Here is a 24,706-nt window from a genome sequence, read left to right on the forward strand (position 1 = left end):
CTACTTCCGGTGTCGGTCCTGACCGGCCTACAAATTAATCGTTCTTTCCCCCGCACCTTCCCCCAATGGTCTCATAATGATTTTGTGGTGGAACCCGGACATGGAAGGTGCCAGAGTCAGGCCTAAAATTTGCCGACTTTCCGGTAACAACAGTACAAATTCAAATGATGGATTAGGAGTGGACTTATCGGCACGGGGTGAGTCAGGCCACGCAGCGTGAATTTTTTGAAATTTTAGGGGTGAATGCATTAGGCAACAATCGAACCACCACATTTTCTGAAAAGAAACGGAATGTGTTGTGTGAAGTGTGTGTGTGAAGTCCTATAATATTGCAGTATAACGAGTAGTCCGATCGGCATTATCTATGGCCGTACGCAACAGTCCAGTCTAGTCGTTACACCAATAAATTCATAAATCAGTAGATCAGACAGACCCTAAACCATCTTCCTTTGTTACTCATTGTTACAATACACACACTTTGCTTAAAAGATGTTTGGCTTTTGATAAAACACGTCTTGGTTGCTTCAGGTCGTTCCGATACCCGACCTTTTTCTTTTACCTGCAACCCCGAGATTCTCGAGGCTCCGTCAGGCCATCAAGACCCACCCCATTAGCAAACATCAGGTTAGTGCTTGTCTAACAAAAACTCTCAAACTATAATTGCGGCACCTTCTATGATTTAATTGGTTCAGTTTAATTGTATAAGTTTAGTGCAAATTGTCTAATAACGCCCGCCAACACCCGCTCCCTTTTTATGTTTTAATGCAATGTTCACAAGCAATAACAAAGTATCGCAATAGTTACGACTTGAGCAATAAAGTATGAAAATGGTTAATCAGATAGGTGCTCAGCGGAGATTAAGTGTTTACAATTTTTTACTCATAACAAGGCGTAATGGTCCTTAAAATCCGAGGATAATGCCGTTGGTTTTTTTTTCCCATTATGGAGACGAAAAAGTAATTATTACTAATAACTATTACATCTGCTGTATGTTGGGAGCTGTAAAGCGGCAAGTGAAAGTCGCGTTCTGTTGTTGTTCTGTGACCTGCAGTTTCACTAACCATTTTCAGTAAGGTAACGAGGACTTACAATCTGCCTAATTCCGAGGTGTATAACGAAATTAATAATCGCCTGCTGAAGTCGCATTTGCTTTGACGCTAAACACTCCTTTAACTCCGTATTTATTGATTTTTTTAGTATCAAATGTCCCAAAAACATTACAAAAGGAACATGTCCATTTCTGCTTATCTCTAGTTCTTCAAATACTTAAAAAACATCTTTTCTCAACAATTCTAGAACAAACGTGGTTTAACGGAATTGACTCTAAAATGTCCTTCCGAGAATGTAAAGTAAAATGATTTCCACTAGGGGTCGCTGAATTCTTTACTATAATTATAGCAAAAATCGCTCTTCGGTAACCGTTACTTCCTTCGACAGGGGTAAAGCTAGAGAATGAATCCAAGGGGTTGCTCAATAACCGTTACCAGATTTACGGTGTCTAGTCATATTTTGAATTCAGTCATGCTGTTACGCGATTTGCGTTATCTGCATACTGCTTTATCGCTGAATTTGATATTTGAGGGAATAAAGACTCTGGATCCTCTATATTTCGCTTCAATATTTCGCTTTAAGATTTAAAGAAATTCTTGTCCTATTCTGCAAAGGTTATTTAGGATCAGCGACACATCCTAATATCTGCTCAATAACTTTAAAGTAGTTTTTACCGATTAAAAGGATTGAGTCGAGATGGTCCCAGTATCTGTTACCTTGTAGATTTATGGCATATAAACGTTTTAATAGTTACGGAATTTATTATCTGCTGAATTTCTAATCGTTAATTTGATTATCAAATAACAGTTAGATTTGCTATGCCCGTACACCGTAATTTTTTTTAGTTTCGCACTTAAATGAGTGAATATTTCAAGGTACGATAGATTTTGACAAATATTTGAAACATCCCCAGAGCCTCTGAGTGGCTTCATAATAACTGGTACTGGTTTGAGAAATTCACGGAGTGAGAAAATTAATATAAAGGGTTACTCCCCCATAAGCGTTAACTGATAGATTTATAGTAACATGTTATTAGTTCCGTAAACCATGCGTGATACAAATATTTTTAATTATTTTAGCGGCGTTCAGGGGTCACTCATCGTTAGGAATTAGTGAAGGATAAATTCATTCTTTCATTCGTTCCTGCGATAACTTTTTCTTGTAATTAGTCGATTAGCAATATCCTTAGCTTCTATTTTTTAAAACTAAAGAACCAGAATCTTCCGTATTTTGAAACTTAAAACATCTCAAAAAACTGTTTAGACTTTAATGAGTTCTTCCGATTGGAAAGCACTTTTCCAACTCCTCAATAACCGTTACTCATCATTCAATTCACGAATCAAGCGTATCGGTACCACGTATATAGTAACCGTTATCAACCTCCCGGGTCTAACGTATTCTATCGTTATTTATGACGTTCCCGTTCTATTGAATTTTGGAAAATAAAAATTTCATGCAATTATTCAATAACAGTTGCTCGGTCCACGAGATCTGCATATTGCGGTTATTTTTGCTAATGGAATATTCAACATATCCAACATTTTTTATTTCGTATTAAGCTTCCCTAAGCTCGGCATTGACGATTGTTCTCGAATAAGATGCTTCTGCGTTAGTGGTCCTTGGATAACGGTTACTCCAAACGAATTTTCTGAATGAAAAAGAAAAGCATTTTACTCAATCACCGTTACTGGAGGTTCTATGTCTTGAGAGTAGATTTTAAAGCTAGGAGGTTGACAACTTTTGTAGCTCTTACTCAATACCTGTTTGATAAAAACATAATGTATGGAATACCGGTTTTAGTAATTACTTGTTCTGTCCAAGTTGAGACGTATACACTCAAGTGGTTATTCAATAAAGTAATTACTCGATTGCAGTATCTTTCATTGGAATTTTCTGCAGCTTTTTGCCTTTAAGGGGCTAAGAAGTCGTCAGCATTATCCGTATTTTGATTTTGATGCTTCAAATCCATTAAGAAACTCTTCTCAGAACCATTTGTCCATCAGCTCTGTTCATCAGCATTCATGAGTTCTTTAGAGTGAGAGACGTTTTTCCAAGCCGCGCTTCGTTAACCGTTGCTGGTCTTGAGAAATTACTGTTACCTGCTTGCTGGGCTTTAAGGCGCTCTTCGTGCTGTGTGATTTTGGAACATAACTTTAAAGGGTTTTCTACTTCATAAAGTTCAGCGTTATAATTTTTAGCTGTTTAAGTTCTTTTTGTTGTTTCATTGTTTTTTTTTTAATTCATAGTTTTACGGTTATAGAAAGGTATCATTTCACCGCTTACAAGAGTAAAAGCAACTCATTTTTATGGTGCTCATAGGATGTACAAAAATAATAATCCCCAAGCAGGGCCGACCTTAGCAAGCTTTGTAGCATGCAAGTATATTTTTAATGACCGTCCTGCTACCCCCCAGAAAAACCGACGACGAGGAAAATCCGTCCCGCCCCCGTCTTCCGCAAAGCCGGTACCGATGAGAAGGCCTGTTGCTAGTGGCGTAAACTTACCTACATCCGCACCAAAGATGTTCTTAATCCATTATCCAGGAAGTTTACTTACCCATGCATTTCGCTTTGAATATTTTAGGTCTGTTGTGGTTCTGCTGCTAAAAAAACGGCTGCTGCGTTGCTGTTCCTCAAAGCCCGTATTACAAAGTTAATACTAAGTCAATATCTTATTCTGTTTACGATAGTACATTGCTCCAATGTGCTTAACCAACCTACACCGTTGTGTTCCATGGCATAAGGCCATGTAACCGCAGGTTGGCATTCAGGCGAAATTGGCTTATAAATTAATAAGTTTAAGTAAGACTTTATCTGGCTGCCGCAGTTAGGTGTCGTTTGATTTATAGCATCATATATTATCCGTGTACTTCGCCTTAGGAAACACTCGGGTTTGCTCCTGGCGAAGAGGTTTTAAATAAATAACTCCTTATGAACCAGCTATTTCTAAGAGTTATTGCTTCGCAAGGTAAGTCCTTGTCGCTGCCCCAAAAGCTCTGAAGTTTGGGACTTTGCAGTGCTTGCGACGTATGCCATTCCGGTTACTCACGACTCATGAGTAGGTGCAAAACAAAAGCTCCTCGTTATAATTTCAAGTGAGTAAATAACATTTATTGGGCATTAAGTCTGACAGGGACACGTTGAGTGGGCCTACAATAGTACATAAAAATCTCGCATTGGGCCCAACAATGTACGCTGGGTAGCATAAATATGACGGTCCGCGATTTTAAACGGTTCGTGCATAAAACGGCAATAAAACGTCAAAAAACAATGCAAATGTGAAAGATGAACGATGAGGGCGGATCGGTTTGGCTGTGCGAATAATTTCTGGAATAACCGTTAAGGTTTGCTTCCGATTATTGAGTTTGCAGGAAGTGACCATCTGTTTTAACGTACATAAATCACCTTGAAAACGAAAGTATTCTTTAAAAGTATGATTCTAAGTGTGACGAATTTCGATAGTTGTACGTCTCCAATTTTCCATCCGAAATTTTTCCACTCCTGATTGACGTCTCGCAACTTCATTAAGTCGATCTTTTACCGGGAAAAAGACCCATCCTCGTCTGGTCGGGAGATTCGAAAAGGGAATTTTTATTTTATTAGGTAAACAGTGCCTGCTCATATTCAAATTCCATTATAAAATTTATTCTCTTTTTTCTCTCAGACTGACTTCCGCCCTGTCGAACCACCACTAAGGAATTAAATCGCTGGTGGAAGACAATATGAAAGAGACAAGGGGCGAAACAACTAAATAATAAATAATAGCATTGCTCAAGTAACTGCATGACCAGTTGACGTGCATTCGCTTGCTGAGGCTTGAGCGTTGTTCTTGATTAGACGATGCAAGCGCACGTGAGCGTGTTTCCTGGCGCGGCCGCTGGCATACTGGCCTTAGGCTTGAACTATTCTGCGCCGATGTTGTCCATACAGGGAAACCTCAATTACTTCCAATTGCAATTGGCCACATGAATTTTCTGCCAGACGTTTGAGAATTCACTAGCCTAGTTGACGTCACCCGTGGTGTGACCCTGCAGCTCGAATATGATACCTGTTGGAAAATGGAAATTCAAATCCAAAAAATGAAAGCGAATTGTCCGAGGGTCGATGATAGAAATTGCAATTTTGTTAATCGATAACTGGTCGAAATCAGTGGAAATCGACGAGCAAGGGCTCCACGGAGATTGTGAAGTTTTTTCTTCGCAATAAAAAAAGTTGAAAAAATGTTTCCATGAAATATCTCAAAAACCTTTGGAGTAATCGATATCGCGGCTTCGACGATCGGAAGTAGAGGCAAGGGGGTGCTTCGTTACTTTCTTATCTTAACCCATAATCGAATCGGGATCAATTCGATTTAATGGAATTTTCACGCACAAAAAAACCCGAAAGTAAATCAAAGCTAATAGAAGAGGAAAGTATTACGAAAGGTAACACAATACTTCAGTTGCGTTTGGTTCTCAGCCAAATCGGCTTGTATCTGAGACTCGCCATCTAAACAATCCGACAGGTCAGGAATCGGGGTCTCCTTTTTAATTATTTCGCAATTTTGTCGATTAATGTCTTTCTGTTGTATTTTATAGCACCCATTATTAATCTTCTTTGTGCCGGCCTAACCTGTTTTCACTATTCGTAAAAACAATGGCGTTGCACAAAAAGATGTGTGTTACTCAAACGCACCTTATGTATGCTGTTGAGTAACCGTTGTAAATTCTAGAAATTACTCCTGTCGTTTAGACTTAGAGGAATGATTCACCTTTGTTATGTTGGAATTACACGGAGATTTTTATTGGAAAGTTCGGAATGCCCGGAAGAGTCGGTTTAATAACCGATATTTGTGACGTTTTAAGGAAGTAATCGAACTGGCTAACATGGAGGAACAATAGCTTTAGCGAAATTTGTGTAACGGTGAGCGTTCAGCAAAACGGTGGATAAGTGCCTGCAAATAGTGGTAAGCGAGATATTATTAGTTTGTCTTTCTTAATTTCGTTACCTACTTTTGGATTCGTTAAAATGCAGGAAATAAGCCTTCGTGGCAGTTACTCTCGAGGGGTTCGCCGCTCATCAAGTTTGAAATTGATCTCCAGGTTTGCACTCTAAAATTTACAAGAACTGGTTTTCCTTATAAATCGAGGTAATTTTCAATAATGCCATCTCCCAGATAAATGCGACTAAGGACACTTACGAGATTCTTTAAACAGAATATCAATAATGTTGCGTCACGTCGGAGCTTATAGTAAGTACATGGCATGCCAGAAACAGCTGTAATCAACCCGTTACATACATCTTCGTTAGTTATAATTTGATCTTCGCCGAAAATTTGAGGCTGCTATTAATTACATCTCCATGTATAGCTAGTAAAAAGACTAGGTCATGCAGGCAAAAGGTTTATTTGCGTTGTAGCTTGTAATTAAATATACAAGTCAGTTTGGCGAGGCATGGTGCGAAACCTTTTTATGAGGAATTAAAGGGAAGATTAATGACGAGATTAAATTGCACATGCGACACCCACATTTATCCCTGGTCGGCTAATTATGAAGAATAATTTTGTTAGAGGTTGTCCCACACGTATCACCGCGCGCAAAAGTAAATTTAGCCCAGTTGACTCGCTTGACCTGTTCCGTTGAAAGGAAAAGACAAGCCAGTCGCAAGCAACGCAATAATTGTTGTTAATTAAACAAATCGATTTTGGCCAGAACCGTAGCGTGTCCCAAACCGCACTGACCATTTCTCAACTTTCTCACCAGTGTTTCAGCAAATCCCGATAATGTTCACTCATTTGACTGAAACTGGTCGGTTTGGAGTTACCTAATCGTGCGTAATTGCGCGGGCCCATTACACGCCAAATTACAGATAACATTTATCTTTTTTATTTCCTGTACGAGTTCACAGTTGTAAACAGGTTATTATCTCCCCTATTGCAACTAATATCGTTGATTCAATGGTCACAGACAAAGGATCTCCTTTCGAAACACCTGGAAAAACTCGTGTATAAAAGATTATTAAAAAGTAAAAGTGAACGGTGTTTGAAAAAGCTCCAAAGCCAACGTCTGGTCTCGCAAATGTGAATTACTCAAACAATTTTAAATGGTCTTAAACGAAGCTAAAATGATTTGAAACGAACGGCTTGATGGATGTGCTCTGTTGACTGTTAAATAGTTGCTAATTGCGCGATTGTACGTTGTACCGCCCGAAACAAGCACCTCATTGTGTAACCGAGGATTTTGTGTAACGTTTAACACTCTCGTGTTTTATGAATGCGTGTACGCGTCTGAACATACCTACCATTTTATTAGGCAATTATTGCATCTAATACTATTCAATTTGTCATTTGTACAAGGTATCCCATTATTTAGTCGAGTGAAAATACCTTGGGTAAACAATGGGGATGACTTTAACAGTGTCGACATTTACAGCATCATTGATAATACTAGTCTGTAATGGTGAGACATGCCTTTGTTAAGTTCGCATTGTATTTAATATTCGTTAAAAATAGATGCTAAAAATGATTTTCATGTATTCAGTCGGAGTAAAAAATGCATTTATCAAGGCAAGTATAGGTTATAATTTCATTAAAAAATAAACGTTCGACTTGACATCACCATACAAGGTTTCCCCAAGTACATTTCTCGGCTGTCAGGGGCAGGACAAACGCGAAGCTCGACTTGATTTTAAGTCGTGTGTGTGTGTGTGTGTGTGTGCGTTCAGCTTGATTATTAGCGAAGCAATACACCACTGTGCCTTGAGAAAGAGAACGACAACTCAGAGCTTATGCCCCTACCGGAATTGGACCGTACTGTTTTCGACACCCTCGAGTTACGACACTCGGTGGATATTCAAAATAATTACTGTCCACCTATGTACTTGGAGAAAATGTACAGCTCACACGTAAGCAAGCGAGAAGAACAATAGAATTCAGATTTTGCCTTGGCGAGCAAGCAAGAGAATTGGTGATGGCTGGAAATGTGGTAGGGAAAGCTGATGCCAGGAGTCATTCCTGACCTGACATTACTTAACTGGCTTGCTCTCACATTATCAATATTTTGCCCTGCCTTTGCAGATACCGGAGGTTGTTCCGCCAGTCCCCAGATGCTCGTGAACACTGCTGCACCATTAGACCAGAATTCATTTTTTCGCTAAGAGAATTTGGGAGATTCATCGTCGCTGCTTCAGGGTGGTAACGAGAGGAATTATGATAAAAAGCTTTCGATGTAAAGCAAAGTAAAGGTTCAAGAGTCGCATTCCGCCGTGAAACGGAAAATTTCTGAAGTGTGCCTTCGCTCCTGCGCCCCTCCCCCCCAACCGTCCTTTCTAATTTCTTGTAATTTATTGTATGTTCCTTTGAGAGAAGTCGAAACGTATTCCCTTTGTTGAGGTGAGAAGTGATTTAATAATCACTTTCCCTGAGTTTTAATTGAATCGGAAGCGTCTGAGCCATTTTATTCGCAAAGGTAGTTGGGAGGAAAAGTTAACAGTCTCATTCACATAAAATTTTCTGCTTTTCTTCGAATGGAGCGTTTTCCCATTGGCGGGGGCAAGGCTGTGCAAGCACAAACACAAGTGGCATCAAAGAACTTGCAGGCCACAAAGCCACGCATCCATCGGAAATTCACTTAAATGAGTTGCAAACATTTTATTTTCAGAAAAAGCTCTCTATTAAAGTTGTGCTATACGTCCTTTGCACGTGAACGGCAACAAAAGCCCATCCTCTATCTCTACTTGTACGAAATAGCGCATTCCATTACATCTCTGTAACAGCGCAGAGGTGTACTTGTCGCATGAAAAACCGTCTCCCAATTTCGCGGTGACTTGCCATAAATTCGAGACAGGAGTGTTTTGACCCAGATCGCATTAATTAAAATTTTTATGCCGTTTCTCCTAGCGTAGGCCCCTTTCGCGAGAATTTAAGCCTCTTTTTTATGCGAACCCGTCCGAGCGAAATTAATCCTGTGCTTTTGAATCCATAGAAAACAGAGTCAAAAATCTGCTATTCTCGAAATGGAAAATTTTTGTGGAGAGTACGTGCTGGAATTATCGATATCGAATAATCCCCCGGAGGAAAGATATACACAGTCAATTCAATGTTTGGGACAAACACTCTAAAATATTCAACAATCGACTGCATAAAAGAAAACCCCCGATTTTTTTGGCGTTAGATAAAGTTCCTCGTTCAACTTTTAAACTTTCAACTTCTCGAGCTCGCTTTGAAAAACACATCAGGAAAGGAGTGACTTTCCCAGAAAAGAAAATAGAAAAAAATCCAGTTCTTTTGTTTGGAGCGCGGTCTAGAACAGGGAGGAAAAGCCTACGATTAAAAAAAGCAGCGAAAAAATATTCGGGGGTAAAAACCTCGCAACTGCACGGAGCCTCAAGAGGGGGTAATGCCTCATTAGTAGACTAGTTCACTTTTTGTGCCTTTTTGTCACCTAGATACTTTAAGGCCTCGAGTTTAAATCGATGCCGCACTCGGCGTCTCCCTGGGCCCTTTCAATAAGCTGCCGGATGTGAGCTTTTTAAATTTTCCTTCTGGCTATATGGAGACGAAAATTGCTTTGGGGTAATCTTGAATGCAGTAATTCTAATGCCAAAAATTGCAGAAAGTTTTCAGACCGCATTTGGCCTCAGACTGCTTAAGTGGTTGATGAACCTTTATGGCCGTCTGAGATCCATTCATGCGGTCGCCATCACGCAAGATCCTTGTTAACATTAAAATTAACTCGTGTCGTCTTTCCATCTTCTGTTCTCGTTCTTCTTTTCCAGTTCAATTTACTTCCTATTGATAACTTGCACGACAATTTATAGGAGGTACTACTGGGCTTTCTCTAAGGTCTCTACTCGATCCTCTCTATGGGTCGGCGGACAAGAGGCCCCACGAAATTGTCTTCTCTTGGATTTCTTTGGGATCCCGTCTGGGGCGAAAAGTCGCATATTTAATTGTATTCCCTATTCCTTCGGGTTGTCATTCGACGAAAACGCATGGAATATAGGCCGAAACCCATTGAAAAGTGCGCAAATTGTGTCTTATAATAGCTAAACGTTGCAATTACGCCTTAACAATGGGTTTAACAAAAACTGGCCTGAGTTGCATAGAATCCGTCAAGTTGAAGAAATTCTCGAACCTTGGATTTCTCCTTGCACGTACTAATAATAATAAATATCTGAAAATATAAAGTAATAATCTATATTGTATGTGTGCAATGGTGCAAGAAGGGAAAGGACCGAGAAAATTACAATTAATTTTGTAAATTATCTCACTATAAAGTTAATAATTCCTTTATCGATTACATACCTACATGCGGTTATAACTGTACGTCGTGATCATTTATTAAAATGGTTACATTAGCGCAGGTTGAAGTTATTGATGAATCGCTTTTTCCTGTCGTATTGAAATGCCGGAGCATTACAAATCATGACAAAACTATTACGTGCATTATAATAATTTTCGACCGAATTTGATTATTAAAACAATATGATAAAACACCGAATGGGCTCATAAGCGTAGCATCTCCGTGACCGCTTCCAGTAGAAGAAAAATTTCAACACCGTTAATATGCATTAAATTATAGTTTTTCATGGAACATAAATATTAAAACAGGTTTATAAGCTCTACGAACGGCTTGTTCCCTGTCAAAGCCAGAGTTATGTCCATTGTCAGATGCATCTATTCCTACATGGGTTTTATCCAGTTTCTCGCAACTCTTGCTGATCCCATAAATTAAGGTGGATCTTTTTCAGCAATCAATTAATTACTTTTCCAAATTTTTTAATTTTCCATTTTGCCCGCGTCATAATGTTCATTTCCCATTTGCTTAGCACACTGATCTTGAATTTTCTCGTGCTTGGGTAAGCACTATAATGGTGTATAGTGTTCAGCTTATAATATTTCCCGTTGATGTAAAATGCAAGGTCCGTATTCATCGGCCAAGTCGCTGGCAGATTAGTTCCAATTTATGCAAATTTATTCGAATTTTTTCTTTTACCGAGCCGAAACAGATAATAAATAAGTTCAAAGATCCGAATCTAAATCTTGATTGTTGTATCCTCTTTAACAAGTTGGTAATACGGAGCCGATTTACACAAAGGCAAACGGCCCCTATGGTGATGGCGTTAGATTTTACAAAACGGTAATAATCGGCTGTCACACACCTCCGATATGAAGCCTATAATTTTCCATTTAAATGAAAGGATGTACTGCGTTATTGTGGCAATATGTTTACTCATTTCCCAAACGATTTCATTTCCATTGTGTTTGGGACAGCTATCCCTTTTATCTTTCCGAGGACGAGTCGGAAGTACGTTTTATTGGAAGATTAAAGCAAGAAATTGAGACAAGGAGAAGAACCAGTCATCGCATGATTGAGGAACACTTCAATGTAAAAGCATTGTAAGAGAAAAGATATCCAGACATCAGAAATGACCGGTGAGGATAGCAATGCACCGAGCACTAACTCCCATTTTGATTTATTTTATTGAGATTCCGCGCTACTGTTCAAGAAACCACCTAGAATCTCAAATCCTGGAAAGGCTCACCCTTCGAATTTCCTCAGAACAAACTTTAGTGTTGATGAGATCCTCGATACGTCTTTATAGACACTTTGCTAATTATATAAATTTCGGTGCGTATTCAATGCCAAGTAGACGTATGCCTGCGAAAATACCAAATTCGACGACTCTTGTGATTGGGAAGAATTTTCCTCTTGGTTGGTGTACGAGACGTTTGCCTTAGTCCAGGATTGTGAGCGGTACTCAGTAAGCGGACCACCAGCAATACGCTCCAACGTTGAAATTCCTTCAAGGCACGACAACGCCTTTACTATACGTTCTGTTCGCGAGTGAGTACTTGACTAAAAAGGAAGATTTTAAAGTTAAAAATTGATCATTCAAATCAAAAGTGGAAATGTTACCAAGAAGGCGGCCAGCTAAGCCCTAATGTGGTCTTTGGACGCATTTTGGGGTGACCTATTTTAGCCATGCAGGATGTTGACGTGAGGCTTCCCCCTCATTTTTCTGCTCCGATGCAATTTCATCTACGAATTTCTAAAAGCGGTAATAAGACGAAGCTCTGAAGCTGCAGAACTGTCTCTGTGGCCAAGACCGAAGAAATGCCAATCAACCTGTTACTTAATCACAGCGCTTTTTAAGCAATTGCAGCACACATGCCAGCATTGTTAGCTGGCAGTAAAAACCTCCTTCTCCTCTGCTGCCGTGCTAACAGCGCTGACTGACACCCATTCACTCCTATTTTCCACTCTTCACATGTCGATTCGATTACGCCTAAAAACGACACCGACGAGCAAATCAGATTTTATGTTTTCCTGGAAACAAAAGACCCGACAAAAGAAAAGCCCGGACGTCGCAATAAAGACCCGGTTCCGGGCCGGATTAAAAAGGGCCTTGTTTGCCCGGATGTCGCGTTAACTAACCGGGCCGCTTTTTTACTCCCAAATTGACTTTCTTTGTTGTTTTATTATTATGTAACTCTGAAGCAGACGGAAAACCCAAAACTAGTTTGCGCTAAAGAACGAAGCTTCCCGTCCGCAGTCCTGAAGGACGACTCCGGACAACTCCGGGAAAAGTTTAACCGTGCCGGTCCTGAGGGAGCCCTAGAAAAGCACCTTGGTCGGATGGCAACAATAAAAACTCTGGGCCAATTCTTAGGGGAGGAAAAAAAAGAAAAGCGAAGCCGAGGGGTCCAAAACAAATTGTGCGGTTTAAGGGCAAGCTGCGACACCTCTGTGTGTACCCAAGTAATCATTCTTTCAAACAAAGGGCTTAGTGTTTCGCAGTTTTGGGGACGCATTAAATACGGCGATTGCGAAAAATTGCAACCCCCTCTGTTTTCATTTTTCTTTTTCGTTTTAGCTTCACGTGCATCGTTGAGGCAGGTCGTTGATTTCGGCACACAAAGACGCCGAGCGTCGAATTTTCGAGTGCACTAGACCGCGTTTCGAGGCCCTCGCCATCATAATGATTATTAAAAAGTCGCTTGGGTTGCATAACGTTTCTTTGACGAGGGCTGAGAGCTACCCGAACATGTACGGTTTTAAGACTAACCGTTTTTTTCTTTTGCAGCATGAAGTAGCAACCAGGGAGTTCGGCCCGCTATTCCGGGCTGGCCGTCCATCGTTATGGGATTCGTGCTCCGCACGTTGCCGTTCCTGGCCGCACTTGGCCAATGGTGCAACGGAGAACAAGGTAAGACAATTTCCAGATAAAATAAATGCGTCGGAAAGCGAATTCCTTACGAAATAATTGGATATTCGATCAGGCAGGGAGGTTTGGTTGGCACGAACTGTAAGAAAAATTCGCATTACTTCCAAAATGCACAAACCATTCCTGCACATACGTCTTCCTGTGCGTCGCTAGAAACGAGAAACTTTCCTTCATAATAGTCGGCTTAAAAAATCTCTCCTGAAACCACCGACAGTTGCTCTCCTCCTCCTAAGACAAAGCAGGAGCGAACGTGACTTTCAACGAAATGAAATATTGATGGATATTTGCGAAAAAGCAACAAAAAACTCTTACTATTTTTATACGTACTTCTACCACACAAATATGAAGATCTGCAGATCTAATCGCGTCTTTGAGGGTAGAAACACAGGCGTACAACCTCTGCAGCCTGAGCATTAGCTCGTCGTTGAGAATCTCGTGGATGCTGCCACAGCCGCATAGATATCGTCAGACCCTTTGGCAGTATCGCAAAAGAAAGTTGCTTTCCCACGTCGAATCGGAAGATCGGGACATGCATGAAAGGACAATTTTCAGTCAAAGGTACAGCAGGAAAAATCGCATGCGTAACGATCTGATTTTTGAAATGGGCAGGATCTGGTCTTCAAACCCCTTGGAAGTTGTCGCGCAACCCGCAAATGTCTTCCTTTACGATACTTTTTTTTCTTCTTTCGATTTATTAGCCGCTGCAAGTAGTCGGCTTCGTAGTTCGAAAACCGATAGGAAGAAATCGGCCATCGTCCAAAGTCGGGAAAGTTCTTTATATGTATACTTGATAGTCTCAGAAGTGCTGCACACAATCCGCTACTGAGCAGAAGTTGGCAAAGAAAACATGACTCCGTCATCTCTTCAGGTCCCCGAAGGGCCCTCCCTTTACTGCCCCTTATTTTCTGTCTTTGCGGAGTTTGTGCTGGTAGTTGCAAACTTATTGTTGTAAAAGTTCCCGGCCCTCGTGTCTGTTAGGATAATTCCGTTCGTATCTGCGCTTTTTAAAGGGTTACTTAATGTATCTACTTACCCATAATGAACTGTATACAACACCTCACTCTACATCATAATGTATAGCGGCACATTCATAACGCAACAAAAGTCCACAAATAACATTTCACTCGGGCACTTTTATTGTTGCTTAAAAAGGGCCTTAAATAATGCAGAATAACAATGAACCCTTTCGCGGGCGTAACTTCGTCCCATATGTGTAACGAACCGCGAAACTGTAATCAATATTTGTCCCGGTCCCCAAATGAAAACCTTTTTAACAGTCTCTAAATATTAATGGGAGCCTCTTAACCTTTTAGTTAATTAGAAGGGAAGGCACCTAAGTGCGAATTATCCCCCTATATACGACCTACGTGTAGCAGAATTTCCGGGTATTAGGGAGCTCATTGACTAGATGGAGAACTATGTTCATTCAGAGTCAAATCTTGATGATGGAGGATGTACAGTTGTTTTCACGGCCTACTGGCAGGGCGAAAAGGTTGACTTAATATGCGAGTCTCGAGACTTTGTACACGAAACGCCATTACGGGCCGTGTAAACACGGCGCGTCAAATTTATACACGTCAACTCGAACAACACAAGGACAACAGTCTGATTCTTGTGTGGCACCCATCTTGTCCCAGGCTAACGTGTCTGCGTTTTATTTTTAAACATAAACCTCAAATATGTCTTCGACAAAGCCGGCCCGCTGACGTCTGTTTATAAACACCATTTGTAAGGGTTAAGACTCCATCAAATGGGGCACGTCAAAATATAAGCTTACACCAAGAAAAAACACTCACATTTATTTTACGTCTCGGGTCTCGATAAAGTCGTTTGCCATAATAATTGTTGTGACAAGCTGTATACGGGGTGTCCGTTTCTGGAGTCCAACCATGGGCGTCTCGATAGCCATAAAAGATGCGTGGCCGGTTGAATTAGGACCCGAGTTGCCTACTTTGGAGTTCAAGAATATGCCGTTTGAAAATTTGAAAAATTCCTAGAACAATGACGATACGCAGTCGCGGAAGAAAGTATTTGTACACCGTGGAAAATTACTTTATAATACAGTTCATGCGAGAACCTCTTGAATATATTTCCATTAATTTATGTCCGTACAAAGTGCACGATCCAAGCTTTTCGATACTAATTCAGAATGTTTTTATGTTGCCACTTGACTAAAGAGACATTGCGCATGTCGAGAAACGTTCGAATAAAATGGGAAAAAAATATTCGTGCAGCGAGGAATTTACCGAAAAATCGTTTACGCCCCAGGGTGTCCAGCGAATATGGGCCCACTATCCTAGGAAACTAGGAAAAAGTTGAAACTTGGGCATCATCCTGAAGCGGAGGTGATCTACTAATTAAAAATATTTTCATGAAAACACCACTTCCGGTTATACCGGAAATTAATGTCAATTCGCTTATTTTAATTGGAACGCCCTATGTATCGTAACAAATTTCGATTCTGTAAAACATTTTGAATATTTTTCGTTTATAGCGTTCTATACCTAATTTTTGCGGTGTTCGAGATATTTACAATTTTCCAAAAAAAAATTTAGTTTCAGCCATGAATGTGTTTTTTAATAATTCGAAAATGGCTGAGTATTTTGCAACGAAATTCTGCGCTGTTCAAAATGCTTTACAGTCCTCGGGTCGGTGAGTTAAATCAAGTTTTTTCATACAGGCTATTCAAAAAGAGACTCCAATATTATCATTCAAGAACTGTAAAAAACTCAAATTTTTTAAATAGGAACCCCCTATTTTTTTTACGAACGCATATTTAGCTCCAAAAATAAGTACCACTTTCAATTCAATTGTCCATATCTAAATCTAACCGTTTTCATTTTATTTAAAAAAAAACACTTATCAATGTTCAGTACTTAACAATTTATTTTAAATAACGTCTAGAGTTACTAGGTGGCGCTGCTCGCGAAAATTTAAGTATGGCGGCACTCGTAAATTATTCAAACGAAGATTATCTCAATATGTTAAATAAATTGTTCAATAAATATTTTTAATCAATAGATCATCTCCACTCTAGTGTGATGCCCAAGTTTCAACTTTTTCCTAGTCGTAATTTCCAAGATACGGATGGTGGCCCATATCCGACGGACACCCTGTATAGTAATTAGTTCTTGGTAGGATATCGTTTTGCTTTTACCATGGCAGCTAAACGACGTGGAATTGAAGCTATTAAATTATCTGTCACATTCGAGTCGATTTTGCTCCATTCTTGTAATAAAGCAGCTTTCACTTCCTCTTTGTTCGTAATTGGAAGTTTTCGAATGCGTCTGTCTAGTTCTTCCCATAAACTTTCGATCGGGTTAATGTCTGGAGATCGCGGAGGTCTGTGTGACCTGTGGGGAGAGCAGCCACGGACGGGCCATCTCCGCTGTACTTTTCGGATCGTTATCGTGTTGAAAATGATGGCGACCCTCAAGGTGCAATCTGGTTGTTAAATTTTCCTTTAAAATATTTAGATAGACGTGTTTGTCCATAATGAAAACCAAATTTTCCATTCCATTTGCTACCATACATCCCCCATACCGTCACACCACCTCCCCCGTGATGGACAATGGGCCTGAGATTTTCTTTACTTAAAGCTGTTCCTAGTTTTCGCCACACTAGCTTCCTTCCATCAAATCCTAAATGCTATATTTACTTTCATCAGAGAAGATTACGTCTTTTTCAGAAGTCTAAGAGCTTATTATCATATTCATTTGCAAACTGGAGTCTTTTCGTCCTATTTACTTTATTAATGTAAAGCTTTCTTCTAGCTACGTGAGTCATGAATCCCGCTGTTTTCAGGCAATTTCTAATGGTTCTTCTCCTCTTAACACTCTTTCCAGATCTATCCTGCAAAGCCACGGCTATGTTAGATGAACTTTCAAATGCATTTTTTTTATACTACTTGATATGAAACGCTCATCTCGATTATCTACTTTCAATGATTTTTCCAATGCGATGGCCATTCTCAATGATTCTAAAGACCTTATATTTTTTTACAATATATTAAACTGTAACGTGTCTTGTTCCTACGATCTCACCAATATTCCTTAAAAAAACCTTTTCACTAATTCTCTCTCTTCTATTGTTGTTTCTCTACGTTTCGAACTCATTTTATACAAAGAGATACCAAACATCCACAAGGTTCTAAACACACGGTTCACATACTTGCATAAACATGTTTATAAAATTATTACGTCATTCTGATGCTCGGCTGTGCGGCGCTTGCCGTGATTTAAACGCGTACGAACACTTTTCTCCCTATTTTATTTAAACATTTTTTGAAATTCGTAATGTTTCTTTTGTTAAGTGATAACACAAATACATGTTAATTTAGTATTAAAAAGCTTAGATCGTGTACGTTGTTCAGACATAAATTAATAGAAATATATTCAAGAGGTTCCTGCATGAACTGCATTATAAAGTAATTTTCCATAATGTATGAATACTTTTTGTCGCGACTCCGCGTCGGCCGACATGCCCACCAGACTTAACCCCGTTAGATTATTATTTGTGGGGTCTTCTCAGACCTCATTCACGATCTCCACTACTGATATTGTTCAGCTGGGAAGCAAGATCGTGACCACTCGCAAAGGATCAAAGTAGAACGAAGGGTGTTACCCAGATCCTCACCCTGTACGTACATTGACGGTTTCGATGAACTCTGCGCCACGATCAGTGGCAAACATCTGTATCCAAATAGCTACTGGATGGAGCTTCTCTTTATAGGGCTCGCATCAAACAATAGTTTTTCCCTGGGGAATGTCTGCTTTCCCTGACATAGGGGTTTGCATATTTGATGAGCTTATTAGCGCTTAACCGAACATACCTACGATTAAAATTTGAGCTCCGTTTTTAATTATGCAGACCTGGATTAAGCGGCAATTTGCACTGCTCCTAACGGGTTTCGCAATAATTTCACCCTTTTTTTTTTAGGTCTTTTGGAACTCTTGACCGCAACTAACATTAAAAACACAAAATTCATTTCAGCATTTAATAAACCCCCGAAGTTAATTAGGTTTTTTCATTTCGAGTTATAATCAGTCAAACGATCGTTAGAACAAAAATTCATAAGACTTCCGGATTTGCGGCCTTAATATAAGCCCCATTAATAATGCATATGCGGTTGCTCGCATTCTATTTTCATAATGGGGTTTTAATCAAAAAGATATTAGATACGCATAAGTGCATCCAGTATACACGGGCCGACAGACACATGTATTATTCGTTCACACGTAGTAATTATTTCACCGCTCTATTATGAATTGTTTCTATCTTGGCAGTTTCGAAAAGGTATCGTTTTTAACTTCGTTATGATAATTTACAAATATGCAAAAAAGACGGACATAACTGATCTGAGATTCATGCTACAGCAAACTCACGATTTCTCCTAGGAGAAAATCGATTTTTTTCACTGAAAATGTCCATGTTCCATCGATTTACGCATCGGTCCGTCGAAGACTAAATCGAGCAAAATCCAAAGTTTTCGAAATTCTTCTTTAGCAATCAGATGCTGACTATTGTGTTTCCTTAAAATGTAAATTATTCATCGATTTTAAAAATCGATTTAGCTGATGCGCATGAGCGACTCTATTAGGTGACAATTGTACTTTTGCTATTAGGGTTAGGTGTGAGTGGTGCTTATTCACCATCGTAACGTGGAGAGCTTGGATAGATCGTGGCATTTATTTAGTCTTCTGAGGGGAACAAGGACATAGCAGACCACATTTGGTGGGCAAGGGTTAATCGATTTGACCTCAGAATGTGACGACCTTAATTCAAATTAACGTTATCAGACAAATCTGTAAGAACCTCAAAGATCCAATAAAGTCGTAGCATTAAACAGAATTACCTCGTTTATGGGTTTCTGCTCATTATGAACATCAATTTAGAAGATGTTTCAAGCGGCAATGATACCAGTTCGTTAACAAATTCCTTACGTTAAAATATTGATTAAACGAATCTTCTGAATATAAAAATTAACATAAATTAGTCGAAGGACGCTAAAATTCCTGTTTCGCATTATAATAAGTGCAACGAAAATTATCGATAATTTTTGCGAAGCTTGCACGATTGCAAATTAAGTTGAAAAGGAGCACGGGTACACCCAGTCTCTTTGAAAAATTTGATAAATGAGGTTATTTAATTTTGCCACAGAATTGAAATGTTACAACATTGCTAGAGAGACCAGGGCAACTATAGTGATAGCTGCACTAATGCAATTGGCAAGGGATTGGTCCACCGTAACAATAACAAACCAGTTTTGCATTGTTAAGATATAAAATTTGGCAGACAAATGAAATTCTAGTTATAATAAAAATATTAATAATCCCAGTTAATTTCTTGTTGTTGATACATGAACTCAACTCTCGTTTTCCATGATGGCACAGTTAATGAATGGCCCGAATCGCTCCCCCATTGATGTCAAATTCAAAGAGGCTACTCATGAGTTAGTGTCGTGAATTATGAGTGTTTACCTGTTAGTGATAAGTAAAACGACTCGAATTGGTTTTTTTCGTCCATGACTGATTCTTCACCAGAATCGTACCAAAACCGAAATTAACCAAAAATATGTCAATACTTATTTAGAGGCTTGGCCATGTCCTAGAGGCTGATGTTTGAATTAAAAACACCAATTAGTATCTCTTCCTAAATTCAAATCAGACAATTCCTTATTCGCATGAAATCAAAATTGACCAGAACTCTATTTATTATTAACTTTTACATTTGAGTACGGAATTGCTCTTGAATGGCATTTCGAGTATACATACCCCCTTGGGGCCACTTCTTGATTGATAGTCGTCATAACTGTCTATAATTTCATAACTTTATAATGACGCAATAAGTTCAAATACTATTGGATACTGTGGACTCGTGAAGGTGCGTCTCATTCATGTCAATCACCACGGAAAGACTCGTCTTCGAATTTGGAGAGTTGGACTCCTGTGTTCTTTTGGAAACGCTATTCGAGCCATTCCGTCTTCAAGTGCCATCAAAATGGCGAATTTTGAAAATTTCTTCGACTTAATAGTTGAAATTATCGTCAATTTCGACCACATTCGAATAATTCTTGATTATAACACCTCCAGCCACCTAATTCCCTCCAGGGCAGCAGAAGGGAAATTTTTTACTTATGATCGACTCGAAGACAGATTTTTGGTTCTTTGCCTTTGGAAAGCCCAGGCACTTAGAGATGGTTGTTATTACACTTTTCTTACCTTATTACTTCTTACCTCCTTTCTTCATGTAAAACCCACCGAGTAATTCTGATAGAGCTCGTGAAGGGTGAAAAGGTGATGAAGGGGTAGAGCGTTCAAGGGAGAGTAATTTGGTAGTGATAACGGCCGCAGTCCCTTTCCAATCGTACTCAACTAACCTCCAGATTGGTTTCCTTTCTAAAACATTTTGCATTTGATTAATGAAATTTCAACGTCGCGTCCCTTGCGGTTGTGCTCATATTTGACTTAAATATATGTCATCGATCTTCAGTTATTTATTTTACGTACTAGTGACCTCGGTACTATTCGCAGGCTGCTGCCGAAATTGGATTTGAGTATATTTCACCAATGTTGAGGTATTTATTTTTCATTTATAAGACAGAGATAAATTGGCAATTCTATATAGAAAATTGTCAACTTAAGCCGCGCGTTGTGTTCGGCTTTAGACCACGGATAATGTGGGGGTGAATGTTTTAAAAGTTCTAAGCTCGAAGCACGATAATCCACAAAAGCTCTTTAGGATCATCATACCAACACAAACTTTTGCTGATAATTTGTTCAAGGTGCGTAGGTATTAGTCATGAACATGAAGACAAAGGAATCTCACTTATCAGTCTCTTAGTAGGATAATTATTATTAGGTAGAAAGGTATCTCTCACTTATTTACATCATTCATTGTAAGTCGCACGCTGCTCTAAGGTCCGGTTTTATAAAGGAGTGTTGCGTTTTCATGTTAAGCTACGGACTAGCCCTGAGGGTCATAAATTTACGGTTTTTTTTTGGGGGGGAACGAAGAATTGTGATCAATTCGACAACTATCTCTAGACTTTATCGTACAGAATGACTGGGAATAAGTGAAATTATGTTGATTTATTATAATTTTATTTTAATTTAATTTTATCTATTATTTTTATTGCTATTTACTTTTTATTTTTAACTAACCCGAACTAAAGTCGACTAATAAAATTTTACTAATTTTTATTTCGATTTACGCTCAATTATATCGTACTTCTATCTACGGTAATGAATTTTTCATTCAAAACAAAAACCACAAAGCAGATTTGCTTGCAAATTTCCATTTTATAATGTTATTACTTATTTTATATTTATAGTACACGTTGCTGCTGCGTAAGCGGTAAAAATTCCAAACTTAACTACTTCTCGTAGAAAATAAATCTTACGTGCAGGGATTAAAACGGCGATTTTTCAGTCTTCGGACGAGTTTGGAGGAGAGGAACCGACTCTTGATGTCCCTGATAACCTTGCCAGTGTCAGATGAATCCAGGCTTCCAGATACTTATCCTAATTGCAAATAGCAAAACTGAGCACCTCCAGTAGATGACCCTACCCCCCCACCCATCCCTCTTTCACTATTTTTACCTACTAACTTAGCTATTACGGCTGACCTCTTCAGTTTCGTCCATCTCCTCCAATGCTCCCACAATCGGAATTCGTTTACGACAGCATATGAACGTTCCCTTCTCTGTTGAGATTCGAAAAACTGGTCGCAGTGGGTTTTTTCTCCTTCTTCCAAGTATAGAGTACAACTGGTTCTGTAATCTCTTCATCTAGCTTCCAATCACTTCATTCATCTTCTGAAATTTTCTCAAAATAAACATTACCAATTTGGTTCAACAGCACCAGACATCGAGAGAGACATCTTACAGGAAAGGCCGTAATTAAGGGCAATTACCAGCGTAACTGTAACTTTGATAATTACTAATTACGATCCTCTGCGAAGATGTACTCACAAATGTTCCGATATGAAAACTATAATGGCCACTTATTACGGTAAGTAAGTCTTGTTGCGAAGGGAGTTTTTGGGTTCGCGCGACGTTTCTATTGTTCTTACGCTTTCGGCTGCATCAGGGATTTTCTTATAAATCGTAGTATTTAACAACTGGGTTTAAACTACCGGGGTTGCAAAAACACACAAATTGAACCGTAAATGGATAAATCAGTACTATCGCGATGGCAGTGCTGCCAGTACGAAAACGCATCGCAATTCGCTCGGCGTAATTTACGACACGTATAAAACGATCTTCAGGAAGTGGTTCTTGGTATGAGTCGTTCTTCAACTGTGAACCAACAAACTGCGGGTTTTTAGTCAATTTCTAGCAACACGACTTTCGCGGCTCTGCTAGAAGAACGGCCCCCGTGAGGCGTCCGAATGAGGAATGTTTTTTTACGAAGAAAACGAAGGTGCAATGTCCTGTCTATAGAGATAGACAGACCCCGACCCGAGATAATTGGCAGTTACTGATTGCAATCTAAAGCTTGATCTGATTGGAAGTTGATGAGAGTCACTCTACATTGGCTACTTCCTCGAGTTTGTGCGATGGGTAATTAATTTTCTTTTTGACTCGTTTGTTGGGTACGTGTAAAAGTAAGTAACAGGGCAATTTTATTAAAAGTGGAGCAACTTTCGAACAAATAATTTTGCAACAGACGTGGATACGCCGATATCGACGAGACAAAGGGCTTGAAGCATGTCAGGAAACCGAACAAGACAAGGGAAAATCGCTCTAGCAAAAAATAAAAAGGGACCATCGCAGAACAAGAAAAAACAAACACTGTCGGTACCACCAACGAAGGTGGAAGAGAAAATTGCATTTACCAAGATAAAGCTGATGCATTTGCCGAATACTTTCAGAAGGCCTTCGGCCCTTCCACAAACCTTAAATTTGATGGACGTAATTGGAATTCGCTGAATGAGTGGTACGAGGACTCTTTCAACAGCTCATTAGACTTCACGGCCTGGACAATACGCAAACACAATACTAGAGATATATAGCACAATTCCCGGTGCTACGTAACGGTTTTGAACACGTGGCCCGATTGTAAACCTAATCTACTAACTCAGAAGTTCCTCTTCATAAATATACGAGAGTAATCCCGGTCTTAAAGGAAAAAAAAATGGAAAATATTGCATTATTCTCAACATACTCATCTTTGAGATTGACACATTTTTCCCAGCGCTGTTCGATTCCCCTTTTACAGTAAGAAACTTCGAATGCTTCAAAATGGGGATCGATCTTGGACCCACCTGTTCATTATTGGCAAACCTCTTTCCAGCGAGTCGTTTTCTTTTTTAAGTTTGTGAGCTGAAAATAATCGGAGGGGGCTAAATCTGGCGAATAGGGTGGGCGAGGAAGGAGTTCGAAACCAAGTCGATTGATTTTGGCCGTCGCGATGACGGGAGTGCGAACTGGTGCCATGTCTCGATCAACAAAGATTTTTTTCGGCAAATGTGGTGCTTTTTCCAAATTTTTTCTCTCAAACGATTTTCCTTTAGAGAGATAGTTGGTAAAAATTATTATATTATAAAACTTTTATCTCAAATAACTGATGCCATCGCCTTTCCTCCAGATGGGACGGGTTCCGCCTTCTTCGGAGCCGATTCTCCCCTTTGAAATAACGGCTTCACAACAAACACAAATCAACGCGTCCCCCTCGAATTGTAGACATAAGCTTTTCAAGGTCTTTGGGATATAGGTAAATTTTCAACAAAAAATCGCCATTTATACGTCAGGTCGGGTACTTCTGGGAGTACCCTCGCACTCAGTTCGTTCGTGTGCAGTGCGACGTAAAATATCGTACAAATGTGAAAATTGCTGGCACTTCTCTGAAATGCTAATAACTCGGATCTAATTCCAGCCAGGAAATGCAATTAAGATCTGATGACCACACAAGTCGATCGTAATAACAAAATTCCAATATTTCATCAAATCACTATTAGTGAGCGAAACAACAACCGACGAAAGAAATTTTAACGATGCTGCTAAATGCCAAAGCATGTTTCGTTCAGTGTATCTTTGAAATATAATAATATTAATTAACATTGAGGTCGAGACCTGGTGAAGCAATCTCTTCTAAAAAGCTCACATCCACTGCCCACATTGTTTAGCACTAAGTTGTGGGACTACACATCATGGAATTCTAATGAATACGTCACTTAAAACTAAAACTCAATTATTCTCATTTTTCATGATGCTCAACAAGGTGTGAATTAACGCCGAGAAGGTCTGTGTTTTATTAAATTAAAAAAAAAAAAAGAAAAACATAATTAATTGCTCAGGAAGGCAAAGAAGGGAAATCAGGAATGACCCCAACAGTCAAAGAATGCTATTTAGTTTCTTAGCAGCATTTTATTTTAATTGGAGAACGTGAGTAATGTAGTAGACGGGCAAATGTTTAATTTACTTGCAATAGGACAAACTCCAACTAAAC

General features: G+C 39.3%; 1 protein-coding gene across 8 annotated transcripts in view; it reads left to right on the forward strand.

The window, feature by feature from the left end:
* Eph (Eph receptor tyrosine kinase) overlaps positions 1 to 24,706 on the forward strand; it is a 148,569-nt gene that overhangs the window by 14,948 nt on the left and 108,915 nt on the right. For all 8 annotated transcript variants that reach the window (XM_066288019.1, XM_066288017.1, XM_066288020.1 and 5 more), the window contains exon 2: positions 13,116 to 13,238. In XM_066288019.1, the coding sequence (XP_066144116.1) occupies positions 13,172 to 13,238 (67 nt within the window). In that variant the 5' untranslated portion in view covers positions 13,116 to 13,171. The remainder of the gene's footprint in view (positions 1 to 13,115; positions 13,239 to 24,706) is intronic.

The sequence above is a fragment of the Euwallacea fornicatus genome, chromosome 12 (genome assembly GCF_040115645.1).
Source record: "Euwallacea fornicatus isolate EFF26 chromosome 12, ASM4011564v1, whole genome shotgun sequence".
Taxonomy (NCBI): domain Eukaryota; kingdom Metazoa; phylum Arthropoda; class Insecta; order Coleoptera; family Curculionidae; genus Euwallacea; species Euwallacea fornicatus.